The following is a 25,759-nucleotide window of genomic DNA, read 5'->3' on the forward strand; positions in this document are numbered from 1 at the left end:
TATATATATATATATATATATATGTGTATATATATATATATATATATATATATATATATATATATATATATATATATATATATATATATATATATATATATATATATATACTTACATTTGCTTTGCAACTTTCTGCTTCTATTTATGTTGTTTGTTACTTTTACTTAGTAAATCTCAATTTCTTATGTAAGAGTCAGGCTTTCATAGAAACTTGCATTTGTTCCATTGTGGATGAATGAATGTGTTATGATGTATCAGCAAACTAGATTGATAACAGAATAATAATCACAAAATGTGTTGATGGTTGAAGTTCTTGTAAGAAATATATTTTGTCTTGAGAGTTGAATGTAACTTCTTAAACAGTCGGCGTATGTTTAAAGAATATTTCTGGGAAAACTTTGCTGGATATCCACAGTTCCTACCGTACTTAAAGTCAGTTGTAAGTAGAGAATAAAATTGTGACTAGTACCAACCTTATACCTAAATCAGAAATGTATACAATACCGGTTTCAATTTATGATTTGAAAAGTGCAGCTGATAAAATCTAATTATTACCACAGATATTTTATAGTTGCATCACAGGTGTTTTCCAGTTGTTCAAGTGTTCGCTCGCGAGTTAGACAGTTGTAAGTTTGGAAACTAGAAATTCTTACCTGGTTATCTCACTTGAAGAACTCATCGCAGACTGGCTAAGGCTTCACCCAAGATGGTAGGACATGATGCCAAATGTACTTATGCCGAAAGACAAGAGACCGAAGCCAAGAAGCCGAACGGACAGGAAGCCGAAAATGACATGATGTCTAACGGACAGGATGAAGAATAAACAATTTAGTTTTATAATACATTCAGATTTCACCGACAAACAAAATATACGATGCCATCAACGAAAAGCAATGAGTCTATTTGCAAATCGTATAACTAAAAAGACATCGCTGGTTTTCTACGCGCCTCAGCTTACAATCTTTAGTTACATATTAAAATGTCTTATTTTAAATTTTCAGTGTAAGATTTTTTTTAGTAAAAGGCAGCTGCTAACATTGGTTACTATAGTTTAAAGTTTTATTACATTATAAATTTTTGTTTTCCATGTTACTATATTACTTCTACTGTCTTTTATTATTCTTATAAAGGAAAGTTTCAAGGAAATGATTTTAATTATCTATCCTCTTCATTTCGAGTTCTTATTGTTTTCGATTAGTTTTTTTTTTTTCTGTGCAAATAACTCGTAAAAATTGATTCCCATAAATGCCTGTTTGATTAGAACTTTATTTATAGATTTTTCTTTCCTTATAATTCTAAGAAGCGTTTTCCACACCGCTAATATATTGTGTTATTAACGTTTTTACTTATAATGCAGGCATAACCACTAGAAACAAGTTTTCATCCTCCTCGTCTTGTCTTAACGAACTCCAAAGTCAAACTAATGGTGTAAAAAAATTCCACAAAACGAAAGTCAGTTCCTTTTGTTTTGATTTTTTCTTTGTTACCAGTAATGAAATTGGTATTTATATTTTCCTTGTTTCAATAATAATATTGGTAATTATCTATTTAAAAAAAGTTACCTTTATCTTCATTTAATTGTGGTTTATGGCAATTATCTAATTTAAGACCAACCCAAGATTGTTTTGACTTGTCCATTTTTTTTTCCTGTCTTTTCATGTGTATTCAGCTTCAGGCCATTTTGGCTTTATGTCCGTTCGACTTCTTGTCTTCGGCCTCTTGTCTTTCGGCATAAATGGATTTGGCGTCATGTCCGCACGTGCTCCCAGGCCCGGCTTTTGAGTTATCGGCCCATTACATTTCATACTATATACACATGAGTAGTTGCCCTAGAAAGCAAGCTTGTTGCATATCCAGAAGATGTTACTCTCTTTACATCAATTCCAACTCCGAATGTAGGTCTGAGGTTGCGGAATCCCTTGATAGAGATCTAGCTAAAATAAGTGCAGAGTGCAAATTATTTGGCCTGAAGTTGACCCCTTAGGGAAACTCAAAGTACGATTGTAAGTAGGTCAATGAAAGTTGCTCCTCAACATCTGAATCTCAGGATTGATAATGTTTCTTTAATTCTGTATGACTTAAAATTTTAGGTGTGATTCTCGACAGCAAATTTACTTTTGAGAAACACATTGGTCTGTGTCTTCTTGAATTGCATAGAAAATTGGCTTATTGAGAAAGTCTTTTAAGATTCTCGGTGATCAATCTATTCTGATGAAGTGTTTTAGTTCTTTCATTCTAAGTTGTTTCGAGTATTGTTCTCCTGTCTAGTCTTCAGCTGCTGCTTTTTATCTTAATTTGTTGGACAGGAACTTACGGTCTATTAAATTCCTTATTCCTGATCTAGACATTAATCATTCAATTAGTTCGTTATGCATGTTGCATAAGATTTTTCATAATTCTGACCATCCTTTACATTCAGATCTTCCCGGACAGTACCATCCTGTCCGTAATACTACACTCTTAAAAAAAAAACCGTAATTATAATGGGAAATTCTCCGTAAAAATATACTGTTCTCGGCCGTATATCAGTACAATACGGGTGACCGTAATTTTATCAGATTTTGTTATTATATTTTACGGGTTGGTAACCGTAATATCAATTCTTTACGTCAATATATCCGTTTTTAAAACGGTAAAATCCTGGAACAAATGTTGTCAGACATTTACCGTTTTTTAATGCAAATTTTTAACAGAGTAGGTATGCAGATAATTCTAATAATCAGGCCTTCTTCATCATGAGGCCCAATACTACATAGCATTCTAAAAGTTTTATTCCAGCTGTGACCAAGTTGGGGAATGATCTTCCTAATCGGGTGGTTGAATCGGTAGAATTTCAAAAGTTGTAACTTACAGGAAATGTTGAACAGGCTGACTTAAATATTCTTATAGTTTATATACAAAAAATCTGTTATAATATTATCATTGTTCTTAAAATATTTTATTCTAATTGTTCAAAATCTCTCATATAGTTTATTTATTTCGTTATTTCCTTTCCTCACTGGGCTATTTTTCCCTGTTGGAGCCCTTGGGCTTTTAGCATCCTGCTTTTCCAGCTAAGGTTGTAGCTTAGCTAATAATAATAATAATAATAATAATAATAATAATAATAATAATAATAATAATAATAATATTGGAAGTAAATGCTGCCTTAGTGGCTTTAATTTTGTAATTAACTTTTCTATTGTTCTTATTATCTTTTTCTCTTCATTGCTATAGTCCGCTAGTAACAGATAGTGACATATTCACATGAGGAGGGTGATGGAGACCATATCATTCACAATTCTTCTTCAATATATCACTTTATATTACAAAAGTGCAGAAAATAAGTACAAAGTATGTCTTTTCCGTGAAACACTATCACAATGTCAGTGTGCACAAAGTTATGTTCACTTATGATACAAAAATGAAAAAATCGTTGATTTAAGTATAACAAATCCTTCAACTCAACCGGTTTCGAGCAGGGAGAAGGTTTTCTGCTCATTATCAAGAGTAAACTGTAATGCAGTTCGTTCGTTCGTTTGTTTCAGATTGCCCGGGCCTTGTGCCCGGACAGGGGCTCTTTGACCATCAGTTTTAGCCCCCAAGAGTAGAAGACCCAGCCTGGGCCTTGCAAGATTCTCAGGACACAGAGTAATTCTTGCTATAGGCATTGCTCAGCACGGAGTAAGCCTTGTTTATTTAGCAGGTGCAACTTTAGTGCTAAATCTCAACTCGAGAATCAGTTTGTCAATACACATCATGACCGGTAATGGCAGGAAGAAGTCCAGGAGAATGTCCTGCAGCAACTAGCAGCAGGTGGTCGACAAAAAAATCAGGCACAACAGAGGAGCCGGAAGGAAAGCAGTTGAGGACTGAACACCTGTGCCCACTGACACCTGCATGAGGAGGAGAGAAAGGATTAATAGCGGTAAGACTCAGTAAATCAAAGGGACTAAGTGAGAAGTGTAAATTTTTTAGTAGGAGAAGTTTGAAAGTACTGGGATCGAAGCCCCAATAATGAGACTTAGCCAGAGGCCAGTCATGAGAGCAATCCCTCCAAGTGTAATAGTTAGAATAGTAATATTACATGTTTAAAACAAATGACGTAATATGTCATGTTGGTTGGAAGAGCTGACCGTGAGATTTGCTATGGTCACTCAAATTGTAAGCAGGATGTAAGATGCTAAGTTGCCATTCTTTCTTAGTGTCAACACATTGTCTCTTCGTGTGAAAGTTTGTGACGTCACCGGATGCAGGTGTCTTCCGATTCCGTCACTTGGTTAAGAAAAAGCAAGCATACGATATTTGTGATATCGGTAATTTATTCAGTTCATATCTAAACTTCACCAGAATTGGTCATGTGGACCAACACAGCTTCCTCCAGTGATGGAGATGTTTAACTCAGTTGTTATTCACAATAAAACTTAAAAACTACTAAAATGTGTTCAGTAAACCATTCAAATACATCTGAAAACAACTCATACTCAAATGTGTGCTTAAGACAGTAGCACACCAATAAATGGTGGCAGCGATTAAACTCAAAGACAGCGGTTAAACTCTAAGGCAGCGATTAAACTCTAAGAATTAGAGAAATATCTTCAAGACTTCAAAATAAATAGCTGTAAAACCAGAGATATATCTTCAAGACTTCAACATAAAAGCTGTAAAACCAGAGAATGATCTTCAAGACTTCAAAATAAAACTATCTACAAGAATCTACAATTTTGACTAAGTCCAACGGAAATGCTAACACCAACATATGTTAGTATACAAATAGAATCTTCAATCAACATCCTAGGAAACCCAAGGACTGGCGTTCAACTATTGCAAGACATATCCAGGAAGAACTACAAACAACAAGAAACTAGAACGAGACATCGCTAACAAAACATCAAGAGAGAGAGAGAGAGAGAGAGACGACGAGTCGACTTCATATATAAGCTAAGTACAGAGATTTTGTATTCATTTCAGTTTGTGCAGTGAAGTGTAGTTATCACAAGTCGTAAGTCAATTATTACTGGGGTGAGTGAATTCCTAAACTTTGTTATAAGAAACTCCGAATTCTCATTTAGAATTTTTCTTTCTTTGTGCTAATTCCTTTTTCTTTCATAAACTCTTGGGGGGAAATGTATTGGGATTAGTAACATTGTTGGGGGAATTTTATTATACATATGCGTTTACGCAGTGGGCGTCTGTACTCATATAGATATTTTGATAGGATTGAAAGGGGTCAAAGAGATAGAAAAAAAAAGAATACAGCAGTCATGGCTCCTCCTGTCAGCCCTACCCCTGGACCTAGTGGTGTAGGCCAGGCTAATCCTCCTCCAATTGTGACGCTTGTAAATGCCAGGTCAGCAATCCTTCCTTTTCAAGGCCGTGTCAACGGGTTCTTGCCACAAAATGTGGAGTCATGGATTTCATCCGTTGATGCCCATTTAAATGCCAAACAAATCGTAGATCCTTTTGTACAATTACAAGAAGCTAAAAGTTTTATAGATTTTTCTAAGGGGGATGCGAGTGCGTATTTAAGAGGTGTTTCATTTCAGGAAGCAGTTACTTGGGATGATTTTAAAGTTAGGTTACGCGCGATCTATGGGGGTGAGGAAGCTTTGGATGTAGTGTTAACGTTACGAAATACACTTAATCAAGCCACTATGAATCGGCTTAATGTTGTTGAGAGAGCAGCTCTCATAGCTGATAGGCTTAACGAATATCAGGACATTTTAGGTAATTCCACTTGGGTTACTAACGATAATATCTCCGTGAAAGATTTTTTACGATTAATGTATTTAACTTGCATGACACTTATGTTGCCTGAAGCTTTAGTGCGGTGCTTTGATAAGAAGTTAATGCCTGCAAGTACGGAATTGGATGTCTATAAACAGATAAAGAAACACATGTCCAAGTGTCCAGATCTCGATCCCGTGTTAACTCAAGTTTTTGCTAAGAATGAAACAAAACCACAAACAGTGAACGTAATTAATAATCCAGTAGCGGGAGTGACGTGTTACAACTGCAAACGTCAAGGTCACATAAGCGCAGACTGTAGAACGAAATTTTGTTCAGTTCACAACACAGGATCACATTCTTATAGTCAATGTTACGCGCGTAAGACACAACAATATCCTAGAAATACACAGTCAATTCCACAGTCAGTTCCATAAGGAAATAAAAAGAAAAATCCTCATTTTAACAATAAGAAGAAACAACAAAATGTCAATGCAGTTCAGAGTCCGAAACAAACAAACACTTCTTCAAATATCGCTGAGCCTGGGCCGTCAAACCAGACCTCGCAAAGTCAGCCTAATTTTCAGAATGTGCAGAGCAAAGCAAATACCACATAGTTAACTCTAGAGGGGAAGAGAGTGATGTTGGGTCAAGGTCATTTATGTCAACATCAATAGTATTGAATAATCAATTTAATGTTTTATCAGATAATTGTGAGACAATAGATTTTCCTATGAAACACACGGCCGAATTAAGTAAAACAGTGCATGCTCCCGTAGATTTGCAACGTATTCATACAATAATAAGCCAAAATGAGTTACGGCCAACCTTATATGCTGTAAATTTAGAACACAAATCCTTTACGTTATTTTTTGACTCTGGTAGTCCACGTAATATTATGGATTTGAAGACGCATCATTTGTTGTTTTCGAACTTTCCGATTGAAAAATCAGGAATTAGACTTTCAGGTATAGGAAATAATGAATTAAACGTCATAGGCATAACTCATATTCAGTTCAGAGTCGGTAATCGCTCGTTTGCCGATACATTTGTTGTTGTGAAAAACATTAATATGTATCCAGCTGTAATTATAGGATACCCATCTATGGGAAATCAAAACATTATCTTAGCTCCTGCAAAGCACGGCGTGTATATTAAAGGGAAATTCTATAAGTCTTCTAATACTTTAAAGTCAGTTTTGGATAAAAAGGAGACGACAAATGTAACCGTAACGTACGTTGAAGAACCAATAACTTGTCTCACTAATAAAGAAATAATATACGCGACCCAGCAGAATTCTCGTTCACCCGTAATATCATCTTGCACGCAATATATCGAACCAAACATACCTTCGAATTTAATAGTGCAAATAAAGAAAACACTACCGGGATCTGAAATATTAATCCTTTCCGATACTTTGAAAACTAACGGATTGTCTGTCACACAAGCTATTTATACAGTAGGCTCACATCAGCAATGTAATATCGAAGTCTGTAATCATTTAAATAAAACTTTAGTAATTCACAAAAATCAACATATCTTGGATGTAGAAGTTTATAAACATCGTATTCTTACCGTTGCTGAAATCAATCACTCTCAATCAGTTGCGGATGAATCCCTTTTACGATCTATTAAAAATAAAATCAGTAAAGACATTCAAGACGAAGAAATTCAGCAGAAAATTTTTGAACTTTTAAATAAATATACAGATGTCTTTTCCACTACGGATGGATCCTTAGGAAAAACAGATGTGATCGAGCATCAAATAAGGTTAAAAGACAAACAGAAAATTATATATGTACCCTCGTACAGACTCCCTATGAAATTCCAGAATGAAATAAATGATGAAGTAGGTAAAATGTTAGAGGAAGGAGTCATTAGAAAATCAAATAGCCCTTATAATTTTCCTTTAATAGTTGTACCGAAAAAAGATCGAACATGGCGTATCTGCGTCGACTTTCGTCGTCTAAACGAGGAAACGATCCCTGATCGATTCCCAGTGCCATGTACTGACGATATTTTGTCTTTGTTAGGTCAGAATAAATATTTTACCAGTTTGGACTTACTTAAAGGCTTTCACCAGATATCATTAGAAGAAGACAGTATCCCATACACAGCCTTCAGCACAGCCAGGGGACATTATGAATTTTTACGGATGCCTTTTGGTTTACGTTGTGCTCCTATAACATTTACAAGAATGATTAACATAGTGTTTGGAGACTTGTTAGGGGATATATTGCATGCCTATATGGATGATCTTGTAATCTTTTCCAACACCTTAGAGGAACATCTACGTAAGTTAGAACTAGTACTACAGAGATTAAGACAACATAACTTAAGGGTAAAGATTAGTAAGTGTGAATTTTTCAAAACAGAATTAATATATTTGGGTTTCATGGTGTCAAGCCAAGGTCTTAAAGTAGTCCATGATAAGGTGTCGGCTATACGTAATTTTCCCATACCAACTAATGTCAAGGGAATACAGCAATTTCTGGGTTGTAGTGGATATTACAGGCGTTTTATACGCAACTATTCAATAATAGCCGCTCCTTTAACTGATCTTACGAAGAAGGGCGTAGATTTCATATGGTCTGAGCAACATCAACAGGCGTTTAATACTTTGAAAGATGAACTGTGTAGTTCTCCTATCTTAAAATTTCCTGACTTCGGTAAGGAATTCTTCATTGCAACAGACGCCTCAGACTTAGGAGTAGGAGGGGTATTGCTTCAGCAATATGATAAACAGTTTTTCCCGATAGCTTTCTATTCTCGAAAATTGAGAACTTCCGAAAGTAAGTATGCAGTAATAGACAAGGAAGGACTAGCTATTGTTAATTCGCTAGTGCATTTTAAGTTCATAATTTACGGTTATCCCGTTAAGGTTCTTACTGACCATAAACCACTAACAGAGTTCTTTAAAGGCTTCAATCACAGCCCTAAACGAACTCGGTGGCATTTAATCATTCAAGATTTTGGCGCAAGAATCGGGTATTTACCTGGGAAAGCAAATATCATTGCGGATGCATTATCACGCAACCCCGTGTCATCTTGTACGGAGTCTTTAGCTGAATTAATAGATATATCAACATCCATGCCTATTGTAAAAACAATATCTGAACAAGAAGATTTAGGCTGGAGTGCTGAATTGTTACAGACTGAGCAAAGAAAAGATCAGAAAATAGAAACAATTATAAATGCTTTGAAAGGCAATCATAAAGAAAAAGAATATATAAAGTATAAGCAGCAGAATTATGTAATCAAAGATAATATTCTGTGTAGGACTGTGACAAGGAAAACCCGCAATACACCACATGTAACTAACGACCAGGTAGTAGTACCAAACTCACTTGTTTCCACTGTCCTGAATTGGTTGCATTCAAATCCATTACATGGACACCCTGGGTTCTCATTAATGTCACAGAAAGCCAAATCATTGTTTTATTGGCATACAATGCTTACAGATATAAAAAGACACATAGCTAATTGTCGCACATGTCAGGAAAACAAAGGGCATACGAAAACACCTGTTAGCTTAGGAGCTTATCCTGTTCCCAATCAACCCTTTGAAAGAATACATTTAGATTTGTTAACAGGATTTTACGAGTCAGACAGAGGAAATAAGCACCTCTTAGTAATTATAGATGCTTTAACTCGATATACAGAACTAATAGCGCTTAAAACTAAAACTGCGATTGAATGCGCTAGGAAGTTTTACGAGTGTTACATTTGTAAACATGGAATTCCACACATGATAATCTCAGACTCGGGTGGTGAATTTAATAATCACTTTCTTACCTCATTGTGTGAATTCCTCAACATAAAGAAGGTCAATACCATGATATATCACCCAGAGTCGAATGGGCTAGTGGAAAGAGCAAATAGGAAGATATTAAATATATTGAGGGTAACACTAGGGGGATCAGACCCCAACTGGGATATTGCAATACCGGCGGCACTGAGTACTCTGAATCATTCATATCATATATCAATTAAAATGTCACCGCATGAAGCATTGTATGGTACCCCAGTTAGAACACCTTTCCATGTATTAACGCCTACAACTAATATATCAAATCCTTTAAAAGAATGTATAAATGCAAGTATAAGTTGATATGATATCCTTCGAAAGAATTTAGAAGAATCACAAATCATAATGAAAAGGAATCATGATAAAATAGCGAAACCAACTAAAACATATACCGTGGGTGATAACATCTATATTCAAATCAATGTCAGAAAAGGGCTCAACTATAAACTAACACCTAAGTTTGAAGGCCCATTTAACATTTTGGAAACATTAACGGCCAATAGGTTTAGAATTCAAAACGTAGCCCAACCCACGGATGAGAGAATAGTACCATTGTCTCACATAAGAAATTAAAAAGAAGTGAGGAAAAATTTTAATTTTTGTGACTAAAAGTTTTCTTTTTAATACAGGAGTAATTACATATATTTTTTCTCGTTACAGGTTTCCAAGATGAATTTTTTGTTGTTGGGAGTGATATTGTTCGCTCAGACATTTTTTTCGTATGGGATGAGTTCTAAGACTAAGAATATATATTTTAAATATGGAAATATAGTTGAAAGACAAGAAGACATTTTTATTACATCAACCAACGTAATTGTCGAAGTGCATATGCAAGCAATTTTTCTTCAAGAGAATGATGTCACTAGCTTAAGAACCGCCATTTCAAGGTTTTCTGCATCATTGGATGAGTTGCATAGGAGACATTTTCATTTGACTACTAAGAGTTTGCTTGGATCAACATTAAAAGTTGCAGAGATGCTATCTGATGACTTGAAAAATAAGACTGGAGAGACAGGATCTTTGGCTTATGACCTTTTGATGTGGACTGTAGGACACGAACAAAAAGAAAGACGGAATCCGTTCATTTATGCTGCATTAAGCATCCTTGGGTCTGTTGCAAGTTTAGGTTTAGGACTTTCCAATCGTCTTAAAATTAGTAATCAAAATAAGAAAATTGAGTTCTTGACTCATAAAGATGAATTGATTATGTCAGAACTAAGAGATCAGTTAGCTTCAATCAATAAAATTATGGATTTGTTAAATGAACATTCAGATAATATCGTTCAAATTATGGAAGTACAGGATTTGTTAGCAACATTAACATATTATGATTCAAAGATAGATCACATACATAACAGAATTGCACATTTCATTGAGAAATCCAAGGATTATGTAGAAGCTATCACGTTAGCAACTAAAGGTGTATTGTCGCCCCATTTGTTGCCTATACGTTACTTAAAATTAGTTCTGGAGAACACTAGGGATAAACTAGGCTATGTTCCTTTGTTAGACGAACATAGGTTAGAATTTTATTACAGCCTAATTACAGTAAACGTAGATAATAACAAGATTAGGATTACAATTCCCTTTGATTCTTCTGATGCCTGGCAATCTTACAGGATATCACCATTTCCGACTTTCATGACGAATCACTCAAATCCAGTAATATCCAGTTTGACAGGACACGTATTGATTTCCCCAGACAAGGAAACATATACGGTCATTAAAGACTTAAATCAATTAACTCACTGTTCAGACGCAATGGATAGAAAAATATGTACAGCTGACTCATTTGAATTCCGTAAAAACTTGATGGATTCATGCGAGTTAGGTATAGTGCTAGACGGTGCTCTCTCCCATACAAGTGAAAATTGTCTGGATAGGCTTTATCCCTTTGACAATAAAGAATTCAATTGCAGACTAAATAATGGCTCGTGGATACGATACGACAAGGACGGCTTCAATGTATCATGCCCTGACGGATCCACATCCTTCAACAACATCTTCGTCGCAGCAGATGGCTGTATCGGGACTTCCCCGAATTCCATGGTGACTGGCCTACGGACAATCATCAGAGAACGAGCTTACTTTGCGAACTTCACGTGGACCTCTACAACGCCCGCACTTCCTCTCCCCTATAAAGGAAGTGTGGCGAAACGCTTAATGAAACTTACCGAAAAGGACCACCTGTCACCGACTTACAAAGAGATTCTTCACCCTATATTACTAGCTGGTTTTTGTGTAACGGTGTTAATTTTTATCGCCGTGAACATCCTTGTTTGGCGTAGGTTACGGCACAGCAAGCAGCTACAAAGGAACGAGTTGAATAGCCCTGACAATACCCCCTACCTGATCCAATTCAAAGCTGTATGAGTGGCCACCTCATTCGCTAAGGGAGTAATTTGTCAGGATGATGTTTGTATGAAAAGCTGATTAGTACGCTAGTAATATGTAATTAAAGAAATTCTCTACATTTGCATTGTTAAAAATACATTTAAAATAACATTTAAAAAAATAAATAAAATAAAAAAGGATATAAATCATTTTTTTCTCTCGGCATCTAATAAAAATATATAAGCCGGAATGTTAAAAAAGAAAAGAGAAAAAAAAAAAAAAAAAAATATAAGATATATAACAGAATCTATGGGCATCTAATAAAATGTATCAGCCCTATATATAAATATATATATATATATATATATATATATATATATATATATATATATATATATATATATATATATATATATATATATATATATATATATATATATATATATATATATATATATATATATATATATATATGTACGAAACCGTGGTACGTGTACGTACCAGGAATTCGTATTTGTGCACTAAAAATTGAGTATCTTGTTTCTGACAAAGGTAACAATTATTCTTTATCAAGTTACCGAATCATTTGTAAGTCAGAATTTGTTTTGTTTTTTGGTACCATGTAATCATTTGCTAGCAATGTACCATATATATGATCTTGGTTTTATCATGCATTTTTCTTTTTGCTTTGGTAATATCTTTTTTGTATGCATTATTGTTATTATTTTTGATGTGCCTATTTGGACATTCGTCCTCAGTTGGATATAGCTAGTTTTGAACAAAGAATGATACGTATGTCCAGTCACACCTAATAACCATGTTTCGGCTTGTTGTTAAATTTTTGTAAAAAAATTGAGATAGCTGGCCGAGCTTATGTAATAGTTAGAATAGTAATATTACATGTTTAAAACAAATGACGTAATATGTCATGTTGGTTGGAAGAGCTGACCGTGAGATTTGCTATGGTCACTCAAATTGTAAGCAGGATGTAAGATGCTAAGTTGCCATTCTTTCTTAGTGTCAACACATTGTCTCTTCGTGTGAAAGTTTGTGACGTCACCGGATGCAGGTGTCTTCCGATTCCGTCACTTGGTTAAGAAAAAGCAAGCATACGATATTTGTGATATCGGTAATTTATTCAGTTCATATCTAAACTTCACCAGAATTGGTCATGTGGACCAACACAGCTTCCTCCAGTGATGGAGATGTTTAACTCAGTTGTTATTCACAATAAAACTTAAAAACTACTAAAATGTGTTCAGTAAACCATTCAAATACATCTGAAAACAACTCATACTCAAATGTGTGCTTAAGACAGTAGCACACCAATACAAGGAGGTATTGGCTCTAGCTCAGCACAAGAGCCCAGGGTTCTCTACCAGGGCTGAGAACAGTCAATAGTTTTCTTTTCTTATCAGACTGGTGCCGAAACGCCAGCTTGCGACTAAGGCTAAAAGGCCAATCATCAGTCTGAGATCTGTCCGAGGGCAGAGTGGTGGTCCCCAACATAGTTGGGGACAGTGTCAATAAAGATTTTCTTATATTCTAGCCTGTTTATGTATTTTTGGGCATTAGACAAGCCATAACTATGTATGACTTAATTTAGGGATCAAGGATGGGTGCCGTACTTGATGTACAGCAGTGCAGTCCCCTAAGGGAGTAAATGAGCATTTTCAGTGAGGAGAGAAAGGTTTGACAGTGAGTGGGAGGAACTGGGTGAGGAGTGAGGAGGTTTTTAGTACAAGGTTGAGAGTGAGACACAAAAGTCTCTGACAAGCTTAAGGAGGAGCGTGAGGAGACGGGCATGGGTTGGAGGGGAAGAATAGCAGCTTGAGAGAAAGTGACAAGTAACTTGAACATCTAACTAGGTGAGCAAGCAAGTTAGTAAGGGGGGGGGGGGGTGTGGACTAATATGGGGTTGGAAGGGATTTTATGACAGGATGGGATAGGTATAGCTGTCACGCAGCCTGTAGAGTGTGCTGTGTGGTTATCTAGAGGGTGTATGGTGTAGGAAAGAATGGGAGGGGGAGTGAACAGGAGCCAAGGCAGGCCAATACGAAGGTGGTGGGTAAGAGCACAGGAAACCTGATAATGTTTGTATGTTTTCCAGGATGTGCCTGGCTACAGAGACTGGGGTGAGCTGAGGGCCAGGGTTGAGAGTCTGCCTCAGGGGAAAAGTTTCTGTACAGTAAAGCAGGTAGTGGGCCAGTGGGAGATTGATTGGTAGGTCATAGTATGAACAGTGCCTATCATCAAGGCCGTACATCTCCCAGGAACAGGAGTAGCCAAGTCTGAGTCTGTGAGAAATCACTGCAAGGCATCTGGAGGTGTCATTGGGGAGGGACTCAGGGACAAAATCTGTTACATTGATATACCAAGTAGCAGTCCTAGAAGAATCTAATTGGGCCTGCCTGACGTTACTGAGGAGCTGGTTGTGGCAGTACTTGATCATTTACTTCTGCAATTAACCTAAGGAAGGGTTGAGAGGGATGCTAATTGTGTCCACTGCAAGGGCTCCCCTGGCAAGGCTGTCAGCTGCGTCATTTCCTTGAATCCCAGAGTGACTGGGGATCCAGTTTAATGTAACCTCTCTGTGGTTATGAAAGTGGACAAAAGCTAGGTGCTTCATATTGGAAACAATAAGGGTGTTCTCTTTATCTGTGGAACTTTTGATGGCAGAAATCGCACCCATCGAGTTCGTATGGATTGTGGTATGTCCTCGGGCAGTGACAGAGTGTTCCAATGCTTTTAGGATTGCTACAAGTTCAGTCTTCAGAGTGGAGGCGTCGTTAGACAGCCTCCAACTGGCCTGGAAGACTTCAGAGTAGATAGCGGCAGCAGCAGCAGGGACAGCCCTGTCAACGGAGCCATCTGTGAAGTAAACATTGTTAGCAAGGGTGTTCTAAATAGAGTGAAGACTAGCTAACAGGATTTGTTTGTAAGGGCTTAAATATACAGAGTGCTGCTTTGATATTCCATCCTTATTGGTCAAGAACCACCCTAGGGCAGAGACGATTCCTGAATGGTAGTTGCCTCTGGCTAGCCAGTGTGCTTGCTGGGATTAAGGCATTAGGTTCTCGCTGGAGATAATCCAGTCATGTCAGTCCTGGTATGGTTGTGATTGCCTGAGCTATTGTTGGTGATGGACCTTATGTATGTTGGCAATAATCTCCCCACTTGTGTGGTGTTGAGGTCAGGTCTTTCTTGTATGAAAAGCGCTTTCATTATCCTGAGGTGCCTGCTGTCAGGGTCACGGCCAATGATGGTGACATTCTTTACTATATGCTCCCTACAACATAAGGGAGTATATAGTAAAGAACAGTAAACTGACTTTATACATTTTTCAAAACACTCAGGACAGGTTACATTATTAGCAATATCTATTAAATTACTCCTTCTTATGATTGTATTTTCAATATTGTTTTTGGAATAGTGAATGTATTGTGTATTGAACTTGGGGGAATGGTCTGTGTTGGAGCACTAGGGTGGTTTGTTCGTTCGTTTTAGAATGCCTTGCTATAAAAGCAAGGCCCAGGCTCTTGTGTTGGCAGCCTGCAAGGGTGATACAAAGAGAAAGTAACAAGGTTAAATTAGGAAAGGGATTGTTATATAAAGTGAATTTAAAACAAATGGGGGTTATTGACTTGGAATTGTATTCAAATTTGGATCAACTCAGTTGCTCTCGAACGGAACATGGCTTGAACATGCCAAGGGGTAGAAAGGAATCGGTAGGGTGACTCCTTTTTAGGTCCATGAAAATGAGAATTAAGTAGTAAGAGGGAAAGTGTTTACAGTAGAGAGTCCCATGGGAGTTGATCACGGGAAGGAAAAAAAAAGTAGTTTAGATAGGGGCAGAAGGGAAGGGAAAAAGAATATCCCAAGTAAAAGATTAAGAGTTAGAGGAGCGATAGGGAATAGTATTTGGTAAGTAAGAGAGAGCTAACAACAAAAGAAGGAAATAAAAGTAGGAGAGCCTAACAGTAACGAATGTTCAAAGTGGTAATTATATTAATCAGTAACAAGAATAGGATATCAGTAATGAGACAACATAAGGTTATAAGGATGAGGAGAGTAGTGTAGGAGACACGAAACATGAGACGTTAAAGGAAAAAAACGACATTGAGAATAATGGGAATGGGAGAAGAGAGCCAATCAGAGAAAAGATGGATTTAAGAGTGTGGACGGCAAAGAAGTGACACTAAGAAACTAGATAGGGACGGAGCTTGGTTGGGTGGACTGAGAGAGAGAGAGAGAGAGAGAGAGAGAGAGAGAGAGAGAGAGAGAGAGAGAGAGAGAGAGAGAGAGAGAGAGGTGTAGGAGCTAAGAGAGCCAATCAGAAAAAGATGGATTTAAGAGTGCAGACGGAAAAGAAGTGAGACTAAGAATCTAGATAGGGACGGATCTTGGTTGGACTGAGAGACGTGTAGGAGCGTGTAGAAGCTAAGTGTGAGAGCTGAGAACCAATCAGGAGACACGGAAAGTGCGATGTTAAAGGAAAATCAGAAGACAAGAACAATAAGAGAGAGGGGAAGGAGCCAATCAGGAAAAAGGAGGTGTTTGAGGATGTGGGCAGCACAGGAGGGAAAGATACAAGATAGAATGATCAGAGTGATGTAGAGATAAAGTCAGTTAGAAGATAGGCAATGAAAAATTGGGGTTGGTGAGCAAGAATTAGAAGTGAATGGGAGGGATATAGAGAGAGGAAGGTGAAACAAAATGGGAAATAGGTAAGGGAGGAACAAAAATATATGACAAGATGACAGTTACACGACACAGGAAATCAGTGACAGGGCCGGTTCCTTCTAGTTGACACATCCCATCTCGAAACTTATGCCAATAAAAAGATATTAACATAAGAAAGGCGAACAGGGAATGCTTAAGAGAAGGAATGGATGAGAATAAATAAGAGGATAGGAAGGGAAGGTACAGTGGATAATCAGGAGGAAAATGACAGATCATATAGAGTGATAATACTGTAAAAGCGATATGATAATATTGTGAAAGTATGTAGAAATGCTATCGCAAAAATTAGAATGGGCAAAAAGAGTTGGATAAGCAAGGAGTAAGTATATAGAATAAGAGCAGCGCTCATTCCATGCAATGTAACACCTAAAAATTATCAGGCGCTAAGAAAATTTAGCCCAGACAAACCATACTGGGGACACTGCATAGAAGAGAAAGATATAGAAGCAAGAGAAGAATTAGGAGTCATCAGAGGAATGAAGGAAAAAGGGTGAAGCAGCACGTCGTCTTTTGTCAACAGAAAGAACTTTAAAGCAGTTAGGAGATTTTCAGGGTTAGGGGCATGGTCAGAAATAAGGTATTTGCAGAGGTAGAGATTATGATTAGGAACGGCGAGGGTTTCATATTGATCAATAGTTAGGCCTTTTTCAGGATCTGCGAGGTAGGAGGGAAGGTTAAATTTAGGGCATTTTTCATGAGGTTTGGATAAACTAGGGAGGGAGGGGATTCAGAGGAAGAATGAATCGAAGGTGTACTGGACATGGGCCAATCTGACAGGGCACAGGTGATTCCATACATGATGGGGTCACGGCAGTTTGGATAGCAAGGTGTGATGTTTACACCAGTCTTGAAGCAAACAAGGTAGATCTCAGTGTCATGTGCTTGTGCACAAATGACACAGTTGTAGGTGGAAGCTAAGTACTGGTTTCTGTGAAGTCCAAAGCGATTGCATCTGAAACATCTGATAGGCTTAGGGGTGAAATCTTTGATGAAAAATTTACCCCAGATTCCGAGGTCAAGTTTGGCAGGCGGTTGGGGAAGGCGTTGGTAGTGCAGCACCCACATGGCTGGTTGGGGAAGGCGTTGGTAGTGCAGCACCCACATGGCTGGTTGGGGAAGCAACTGGTGGTGGTGTAATGGCTGACGCTTTTTGTATCTTTTCCCGTTTCTTTCTCTTCATTTCTCAGCATATTAAGCCTACATCTTTACGTAACCTTTCTTCCTCGGCATTGCAAAAACCCTTGAAGTGTAGTGAACCTGCTGACATATAAATGATCGCTAGATAAGTGGTGACAGCAGCAGACGATGCTATAGAAACGTCAATAGCAGACAACACGCAGATGACCAGATGCTGTGAAAGCCTGGAAGGCACTTCCTTTCTTATTTCATTTCAGCTCCATCGGCCACCGTGAACGAGTTGCTAAGCATCCCTCATATATGTATATATATATATATATATATATATATATATATATATATATATATATATATACATATATATATATATATATATATATATATATATATATATATATATATATATAATACATATATATAGATATAGATACAGTATTATCTATGTTCATAAATATATCTATCTATTTATCTATCTATATATATTTATATATATATATATATATATAGATATATATATATATATATATATATATATATATATATATGTATATATATATATATATATATATATATATATATATATATATATATATATATATATATATATATATATATATATATATATACATATATATATATATATATATATATATATATATATATATATATATATATATATATATACTGTATATATATAGATATATTTATAAATATATATCAATCTGTCTATCTATATATATATATATATATATACAGATATATATATATAAATATATATATATATATATATATATATATATATATATATATATATATTTACAAATGTATATATATGTATATATATAGATATATATTTATAGAAATATATCTATCTATATATATATATATATCTATCTATTTATCTATCTATCTCTCTCTCTCTCTCTCTCTCTCTCTCTCTCTCTCTCTCTCTCTCTCTCTCTCTCTCTCTCTATATATATATATATATATATATGTACAGACACACACACACATATATATATATATGTATAGACATATATATATATATATATATATATATATATATATATATATATATATATATATACTTATATATATGTATATATATATATATATATATATATATATATATATATATATATAAATATATATATATATATATATGTGTGTGTGTGTGTGCATATATATACATACATATATATATATATATATACATAAATATGTATATATATATGTATATATATATACTATTTATATACAGTATATATATGAATATATATATATATATATATATATATATATATATATATATATATATATATATATATATATATATGTATATATATATATATATATATATATATATATATATATATATATATATATATATATATGCATATACATACATACATACATATATATATATATATATATATATATATATATATATATATATATATATATATATATATATATATATATATATATATATATATATATATATATAAAATTCCTTGTATTAGGTTATATTCGATATATAACCTACTATGAGATTCAGGGCCTCTGTAACACGGTTTTTTGGACTTTGCTCCTTATCAAGGCATCGGATGTAGCTGAAAGTTGACATATGTATATTTTACAACCACACACCAATTTTGTCAGCATTTTCAATAACCTAAACCCGATAGTTTTAATTTTTATAGAGTAAAAATGATCTAGCCGACGCCATGGCCAGTGATAACGAGCCAAGAGTCGAAAACATTCATTACGTAAGCAATGTAAACACCTTTTGACAAAATTTTGCCCCGCCCATCCACCGGACACCCATTCACCTTCTTCCATCGGCTCTGGAACCCATAACAGTCAAGAATGGCTAGCAGGATTTGGAATTGCCCCTGTGGTTGCAAAACTGCATTTATCTTACGACTTGCAACTTTATACAGTCAAGAGAAGTCCCATGGCCATATTTACTATAGCCTGAATAGGTAATTATTCAGTTTCTAGTTTAAATCCAATGTTTATGGTCTGATTTGTATTTAGCGTAATATGATTATAATACTTGTAATGTCACTCAGGCTTTTGAACATTTCCATTAACTATTCACTATGCCACCAAGAGAGAGAGAGAGAGAGAGAGAGAGAGAGAGAGAGAGAGAGAGAGAGAGAGAGAGAGAAAGAGAGAGATTGTATGTAAACAGTCTTGATATAACTATTTTTGTTAAAATGAAAATTTTGTGCTAAACTCTCCATCAAACCAACGGATCATCCTATATAATTTTTTTTTTCTTCTTCTTAGGCCGTACGACCGTGTTGGCTATGTTTTGGGCATGACTGTATTTTGTAAATAAATCATGAATAGTTTTAGGAGTTTTATTTGTACATCTTATGGGAATTTATAGGAGTAAAGTGAACATAATTCATTTATCCTTTAAAATAATTACTACATGTAGCAAAACAAATAGTAGTAAAGATGATAATGCAATGAAGGAATGATACCAAACTTTATCTTTAGCTTCAACATCGGCAATAACATACCCAGTTGCCATAAATTTGTCAGCTTAATGAAATAGCCTATCATCTAATATAAAACTTAAATTCTGAGGAGGCCATGGCTTATTGCACAGTGAATAAAAATGACACAGACTTTATGAATGGCGGAACGATACATAAATGTGGGTGGGGTATCTGTGCTAGCGCGTAGTAATACTACTGTAGCAGTAGTCCGGCAACAGTAGTATACATGAATTAAACGTTTAGGCCAACTGCTGGGATCCTTGAGGATCATTTAGCACTTCTTACAACTACTCGAGAAATAAGTTTTTATAGCCAGAATTTTAATTTTCTGATCCAACAATGCCCATGATAGCCGTCAGTGTTATCCAGAATTATAACGAGGCTAAAGTGGGTGGAGCCTCATGAAGTCATCATTCTGACGATAATCATTGGTGAAAGTTTAAAGCAAAATGCAGTACCGGCTATTTTTTTTTTTTTTTTTTTTTACAGTAAATAGATCGGTAGATAGACAATAAATAAAAATTGCTTGACATTGGATGTAGCAGTTATCAAATCAAGCTTGTCTACTAGGGTGATGTGGTCACGACCCGGACACGGTCTCGACTCGGACAGTCTTAATAACCAATCAGCGATCGAGCCTAGGATGACGTCAGAGCCATGACGTATGAGGGAGGGCGGTCCTAACTAGACGCCATTTGCAAACCTGCCCGCCAACGCTTCGCTTGTAAACAAGGTAAGAATTTCAATTTTAAGGGGTCGTGATCTTAATTTTCGGCATCAGGATATATTGTGCCATGACCATGAATAAGGCGTGATCAAGTTGTGATAAGTTTTGTTGTGTAATATAGCCATATTGGCATAAAATCAGTGATAATACGGAGTGGCTAAACAACAATGGAGTGGCTTGGGGTGCCCGCTAAATAAATTTATGGTGTGGTCTCGACTCGGACAATTTTTGAAGGTTCATGCAAATTAAGTGTACTGGAAAAACCACTTAAAAAGTGAATGATTGCATAGTTCTTACAACTATAATGTACCATATGTGAGATAAAGCCATGGAAAAGGCTGGAAATGGGTGTTTGCCACGGCTAAATATCGAGTGATTTTTCGAAGTGTTTTATTGATGGAATTGAATTATTTTTAGCATTAATATGTGCCCCCATTAGTGTTTACTTTTCCAAATTGAAATATTTAACCTAGGCCAATTGTTTATATTTTTTACGAATTTTTAAAAAAATTATGTGCGTGGTCTCGATTCGGACAATGTGCACATGCTGTCCGAGTCGAGACCACGGAGGTATAAGAAGCAATAAATTTTTTTTTTTTAAATGACTCTGTCAATCACTCTCATTTTAACCTAAAACCAATATTAATACTATATATTAACTCTTATAAAATTATTGATGGTTTAAAATAATTAAATATGGGTGATTGCCTAAGTCAAACATAGAGTCAGTTTTGAGCTTTTTTTTTTTGTGCAAATTTATTTTTTTTAGAATTAATATGTGCCCCCCAATAGTGTTTAGTCTTCCAAATTGAAATTTTTAACCTAGGCCAATTTTTTAATTTTTAAGAATTTTTTTAAAAAGCAAGGTCCGTGGTCTCGACTCGGACAGGTTTGTCCGGGTCGAGACCATGGAGGTATAAGAAGCAATAAATTTTTTTTTTTTAATGACTCTGTCAATCACTCTCATTTTAACCTAAAACCAATATTAATACTATATATTAACTCTTATAAAATTATTGATGGTTTAAAATAATTAAATATGGGTGATTGCCTAAGTCAAACATAGAGTCAGTTTTGAGCTATTTTTTTTTGTGCAAATTAATTTTTTTTAGAATTAATATGTGCCCCCCAATAGTGTTTAGTCTTCCAAATTGAAATATTTAACCTAGGCCAATTTTTTAATTTTTAAGAATTTTTTTAAAAAGCAAGGTCCGTGGTCTCGACTCGGACAGGTTTGGTCAGGCAATAGAATTTTAACATGGAACAAATATTTATTAGCCTAGCCTATGTCTCTAATGCCATTTATCTCTTTCAGATCCTTCGTGACTCCCAACCATGCCTCGCAACTACATGCCAAAGAACATCCTAACCACGGATAGGACCAATTTAGAGAAGGCATTCTACCACCGCCTAGAGACTGGTTGTAGCATCCGTACTGCGTGCAACCTTTTTGGAGTTAAAGTTTCGACTCTTGGGGTAAGCTTGAATAAATCTAAGCCCTCTTAAATTCTATGTGTAGCCTAGGCTAAGAACTTTAGGCTAGCCTAGGCTAGCCTACCCTATCGGGCCTATGCTCCCCACTTTAACCATTGTTTTATTTTTTCAGGATGCTTTCACTCGGTCCAAAGCGGAGAGTGATGGGAAGACGTTTGTGCCTAAGCATCAAAACGTCAAAAAGGTTTTCACCGATGCGCAGGAAACCTTGATCGAGGAATACTCCATCAAGATCGCGCGGATGTTCTATGGCCTGCCAACGAGAGCTTTCAGGAGGATGATCCTGAAGTATGCAGAGGCTGTTGGCAGCCCGTGTATTCCTGATGGCTGGAAGAGGGAAGGTATGGCCACCCGTGACTGGTATTACGGGTATATGTTCCGTCATCCAAGGCTTGCATTGAAGGCTCCGGAGGGCATGTCACTTTCGCGCGCGATGGCTTTCAACCGCGTAAACGTTGAAGTCTTCTTCAAGGCTTACGTGGAAGCTGTCGAGCGACACAGTTTCATGCCAGCCAGGATCTTCAACTTGGATGAGAGTGGCTTGTCCACTGTGATGAAGCCATGTAAGGTTGTTTGCGAGAGAGGTCGTCCTGTTGCTTCGCAGGTTGCTCGGGAGAGAGGCAATCATATGACTTTCGTGGGGATTGTTAATGCTGCAGGGCAAGGTTTCCCTCCAGTGTTTATCATCGCACGAAAGAAGATGAATGCTGATTTTCAGAGAGGGACTACTCCTGGAACCACAGTGCTCTTGCAGGCTAACGGTTGGATGGACCATGAGCGTTTCGTGCAGACACTCGAGCATCTCCATAAGGTGTCTTATTCTTCAGTGGAGAATAAGATACTGCTGATAATGGACAATGCCGAGTGTCACATGAGCATTCATGTGGTTGAGTATGCGATACGGCATGGCATCGTAATTGTCACGCTGCCACCTCATACTACAGCCAAACTCCAGCCATTAGATGTAAGTGTCTTTGGCCCCTTCAAGTCTGTCCTGCGATCCATTCAGGACGATTTTAAACTTTCAAACCCTCACGTGCCCATCACAGAACATATGTTGCCAGAGATGGCGTGCAAGGCCTGGGACAAGGTTTGTAATGTCACCAACATCACCAATGGGTTTCGTGCTACTGGCATCTTTCCCGTCAACCGCAACATCTTTCCAGATGATGCGTTTGCTGGGGCAGAAGTCACAGAGCAGGCCCCTCCTGATGATGATGATGATTTGCCAGAAACTGTTGCCGCACCCTTGACACCAGTTCCATCGGAGCCTGACCAACCTCAGCCTGGACCATCTGGAATAGGTAGGATGTCACCAGCTTCAGCGTCTAGGGCTAACTCTCCTGAAGCAGCACTCCAACCTCAGCAGACTCCAACTCCAACACCTTCATCTCCTCCAATTCCCGACATCACTCCCGAAGCTGTGCAGCCCTACCCGAAGGCTCGTCCCCGCCCTGCTGCTAGAGGGCGCAAGAAGATCCGCGCCTGCATCCTGACTGAGGATGAGGAGGCTCTTAGCCAGCTGCGGGACAAGGAGGAGAAGAAAGCAGCCAGAGAGGAGAAGAAGCGGAGGTTGCAGGAGAAGAAGAGAGGGCAGGAGGCACGACAGGCGGTTAAGAAGAAGAGGTCTGAGCCAGTTGAGGAGAGCAGTAGTGATGAGGAGGCTGTCGACAATCCTGCACTCTGTGACGACTCATCTGAATATTCAGATGAGGTTGCAGAGGAGCTTGAGTTTGATGCTGCCTCCTATCCATTCGTCCAGAAGGAGCCAGAGGTGAGGGACTTTTTTTTAATAGCCTATTTCAAAATCTGTAGCCTAGCCTAGGCTAGATTATGTTCATCTATTGCATAAGTAGCCTAGGCTAGGCTAAGTCTAGAAGAAAATTTCTATTTAATTGTCAAATTCCATAGGCTAGGCTATTCATTCTTTTTTTTCATATTTCAAAATCTGTAGCCTAGGCTATCCTAGCCTAGATTAGGTTATGTTCATCTAGCCTATTGCATAGGCTAAGTAGCCTAGCCCAAGTCTAGAAGAAAATTTCTATTTAATTGTCAAATTTAGTAGCCGAGCTGAATGGCTTGGTTTTAAAGCCAAATTCCTTAGAAAATTTCTATTTAATTGTCAAATTTAGTAGCCGAGCTGAATGGCTTGGTTTTAAAGCCAAATTCCTTATTCATTAATTCCATAGGCTAGGCTATTAATTCTTTTTTTTCATTTTTTTCCCCCAGGTGGGTGACTTTGTCCTGGTCCAGCTTCTCTTCCAGGGGAAGAAGTCTGAGGAGCTTGTCCACTTTGTGGGCAAGGTCATTTCCCTGGAGGAAGACGGGCAGCAGCTGCAGGTGGACTTCCTCAGGATAAGGTCGCCCTTGCTGAAGGACACCTTCCACTTCCCAGACATCGGGGATGTCGACAGTGTCGACCGCAGCAGTGTGTTGGGGGTCCTTACAGTCAGCACGGGGACCACCCAACGACAAGCAAACCTCATCAAGGTCCTCCCTCCCTTGAGGGACTTTAACATGCATTAGCATTACTTTAAAGTCATTAGTTTTAAGTCATTCACTTTAAGATTCATTAGTTTTAAGTCATTCACTTTATCATGCATTAGTTTTAAGTCATTCACTTTAACATACATTAGTTTCAAGTCATTCAGTTTCCCATTTTTTTTTAATATATATATTTTTGTATTAAATTGAGATTTTGCTACCAATTGTTTTATTCCACCTTTCAGGGTCATGTTCTGGATGTTTTTACTAAGAACAAATATAAAATAATTCTTAAAGTGTCATTTTGGTGGACCAAAACATCCGTCCGGGTTGAGACCACAAACCAGTCCGGGTCGTGACCACGCGGTCTCGACCCGGGCAGAGATTTTTGGATTTTAAAAAGGGCTGTAAAACCCAAAATATAATATCTACAGATATGAAACTCATAGCATAAGATGGGGCATTAGTTACACTTTCTTTTAAGCACAAAATCTCTCCTTTAGCTCAATAACTTTTTTTTTTATGAATATTATTCATTTTACTGTCCGGGTCGTGAACACATCACCCGTTTTTGAAAATTACCAACTATTCCCTACACCTTGTCAGTCTGATTGTGAGCTATAAAGTAGACTGTAATTTCTTAGGAAACTTATTTTGGGAGTTAGACAAATAATCGAAGTGTTTTTGTATTTATTAACATATTTTGTTCGTTTGTTCATTATGACAATTCTCAGTGGAGAGGTTTCAGAGTTCATAAAGGTGTACTGCTTTGCTTTTATTTACACTTTTGTGTTATTGTTGGCAGAGGTATAG

The 25,759-nt window shown here is 36.8% G+C and overlaps 1 protein-coding gene across 2 annotated transcripts; it reads left to right on the plus strand.

The window, feature by feature from the left end:
* The first annotated feature begins 20,816 nt into the window (after positions 1-20,816).
* Positions 20,817-25,393, plus strand: LOC137648627 (uncharacterized). Of its 2 annotated transcripts, XM_068381569.1 has the most exons (4): positions 20,817-20,974; positions 22,284-22,444; positions 22,575-24,236; positions 24,692-25,393. In XM_068381569.1, exons 2-4 carry the CDS (start codon positions 22,304-22,306, stop codon positions 24,986-24,988), a joined length of 2,100 nt encoding a protein of 699 aa, XP_068237670.1. In that variant the 5' UTR covers positions 20,817-20,974; positions 22,284-22,303; the 3' UTR covers positions 24,989-25,393. The 2 variants fall into 2 exon arrangements, with proteins under 2 accessions (XP_068237670.1, XP_068237668.1); XM_068381567.1 differs by lacking the exon at positions 20,817-20,974 and having other exon boundaries at positions 21,993-22,444.
* Positions 25,394-25,759: the final 366 nt, after the last annotated feature.

The sequence above is a fragment of the Palaemon carinicauda genome, chromosome 10 (assembly GCF_036898095.1).
Source record: "Palaemon carinicauda isolate YSFRI2023 chromosome 10, ASM3689809v2, whole genome shotgun sequence".
NCBI lineage: Eukaryota > Metazoa > Arthropoda > Malacostraca > Decapoda > Palaemonidae > Palaemon > Palaemon carinicauda.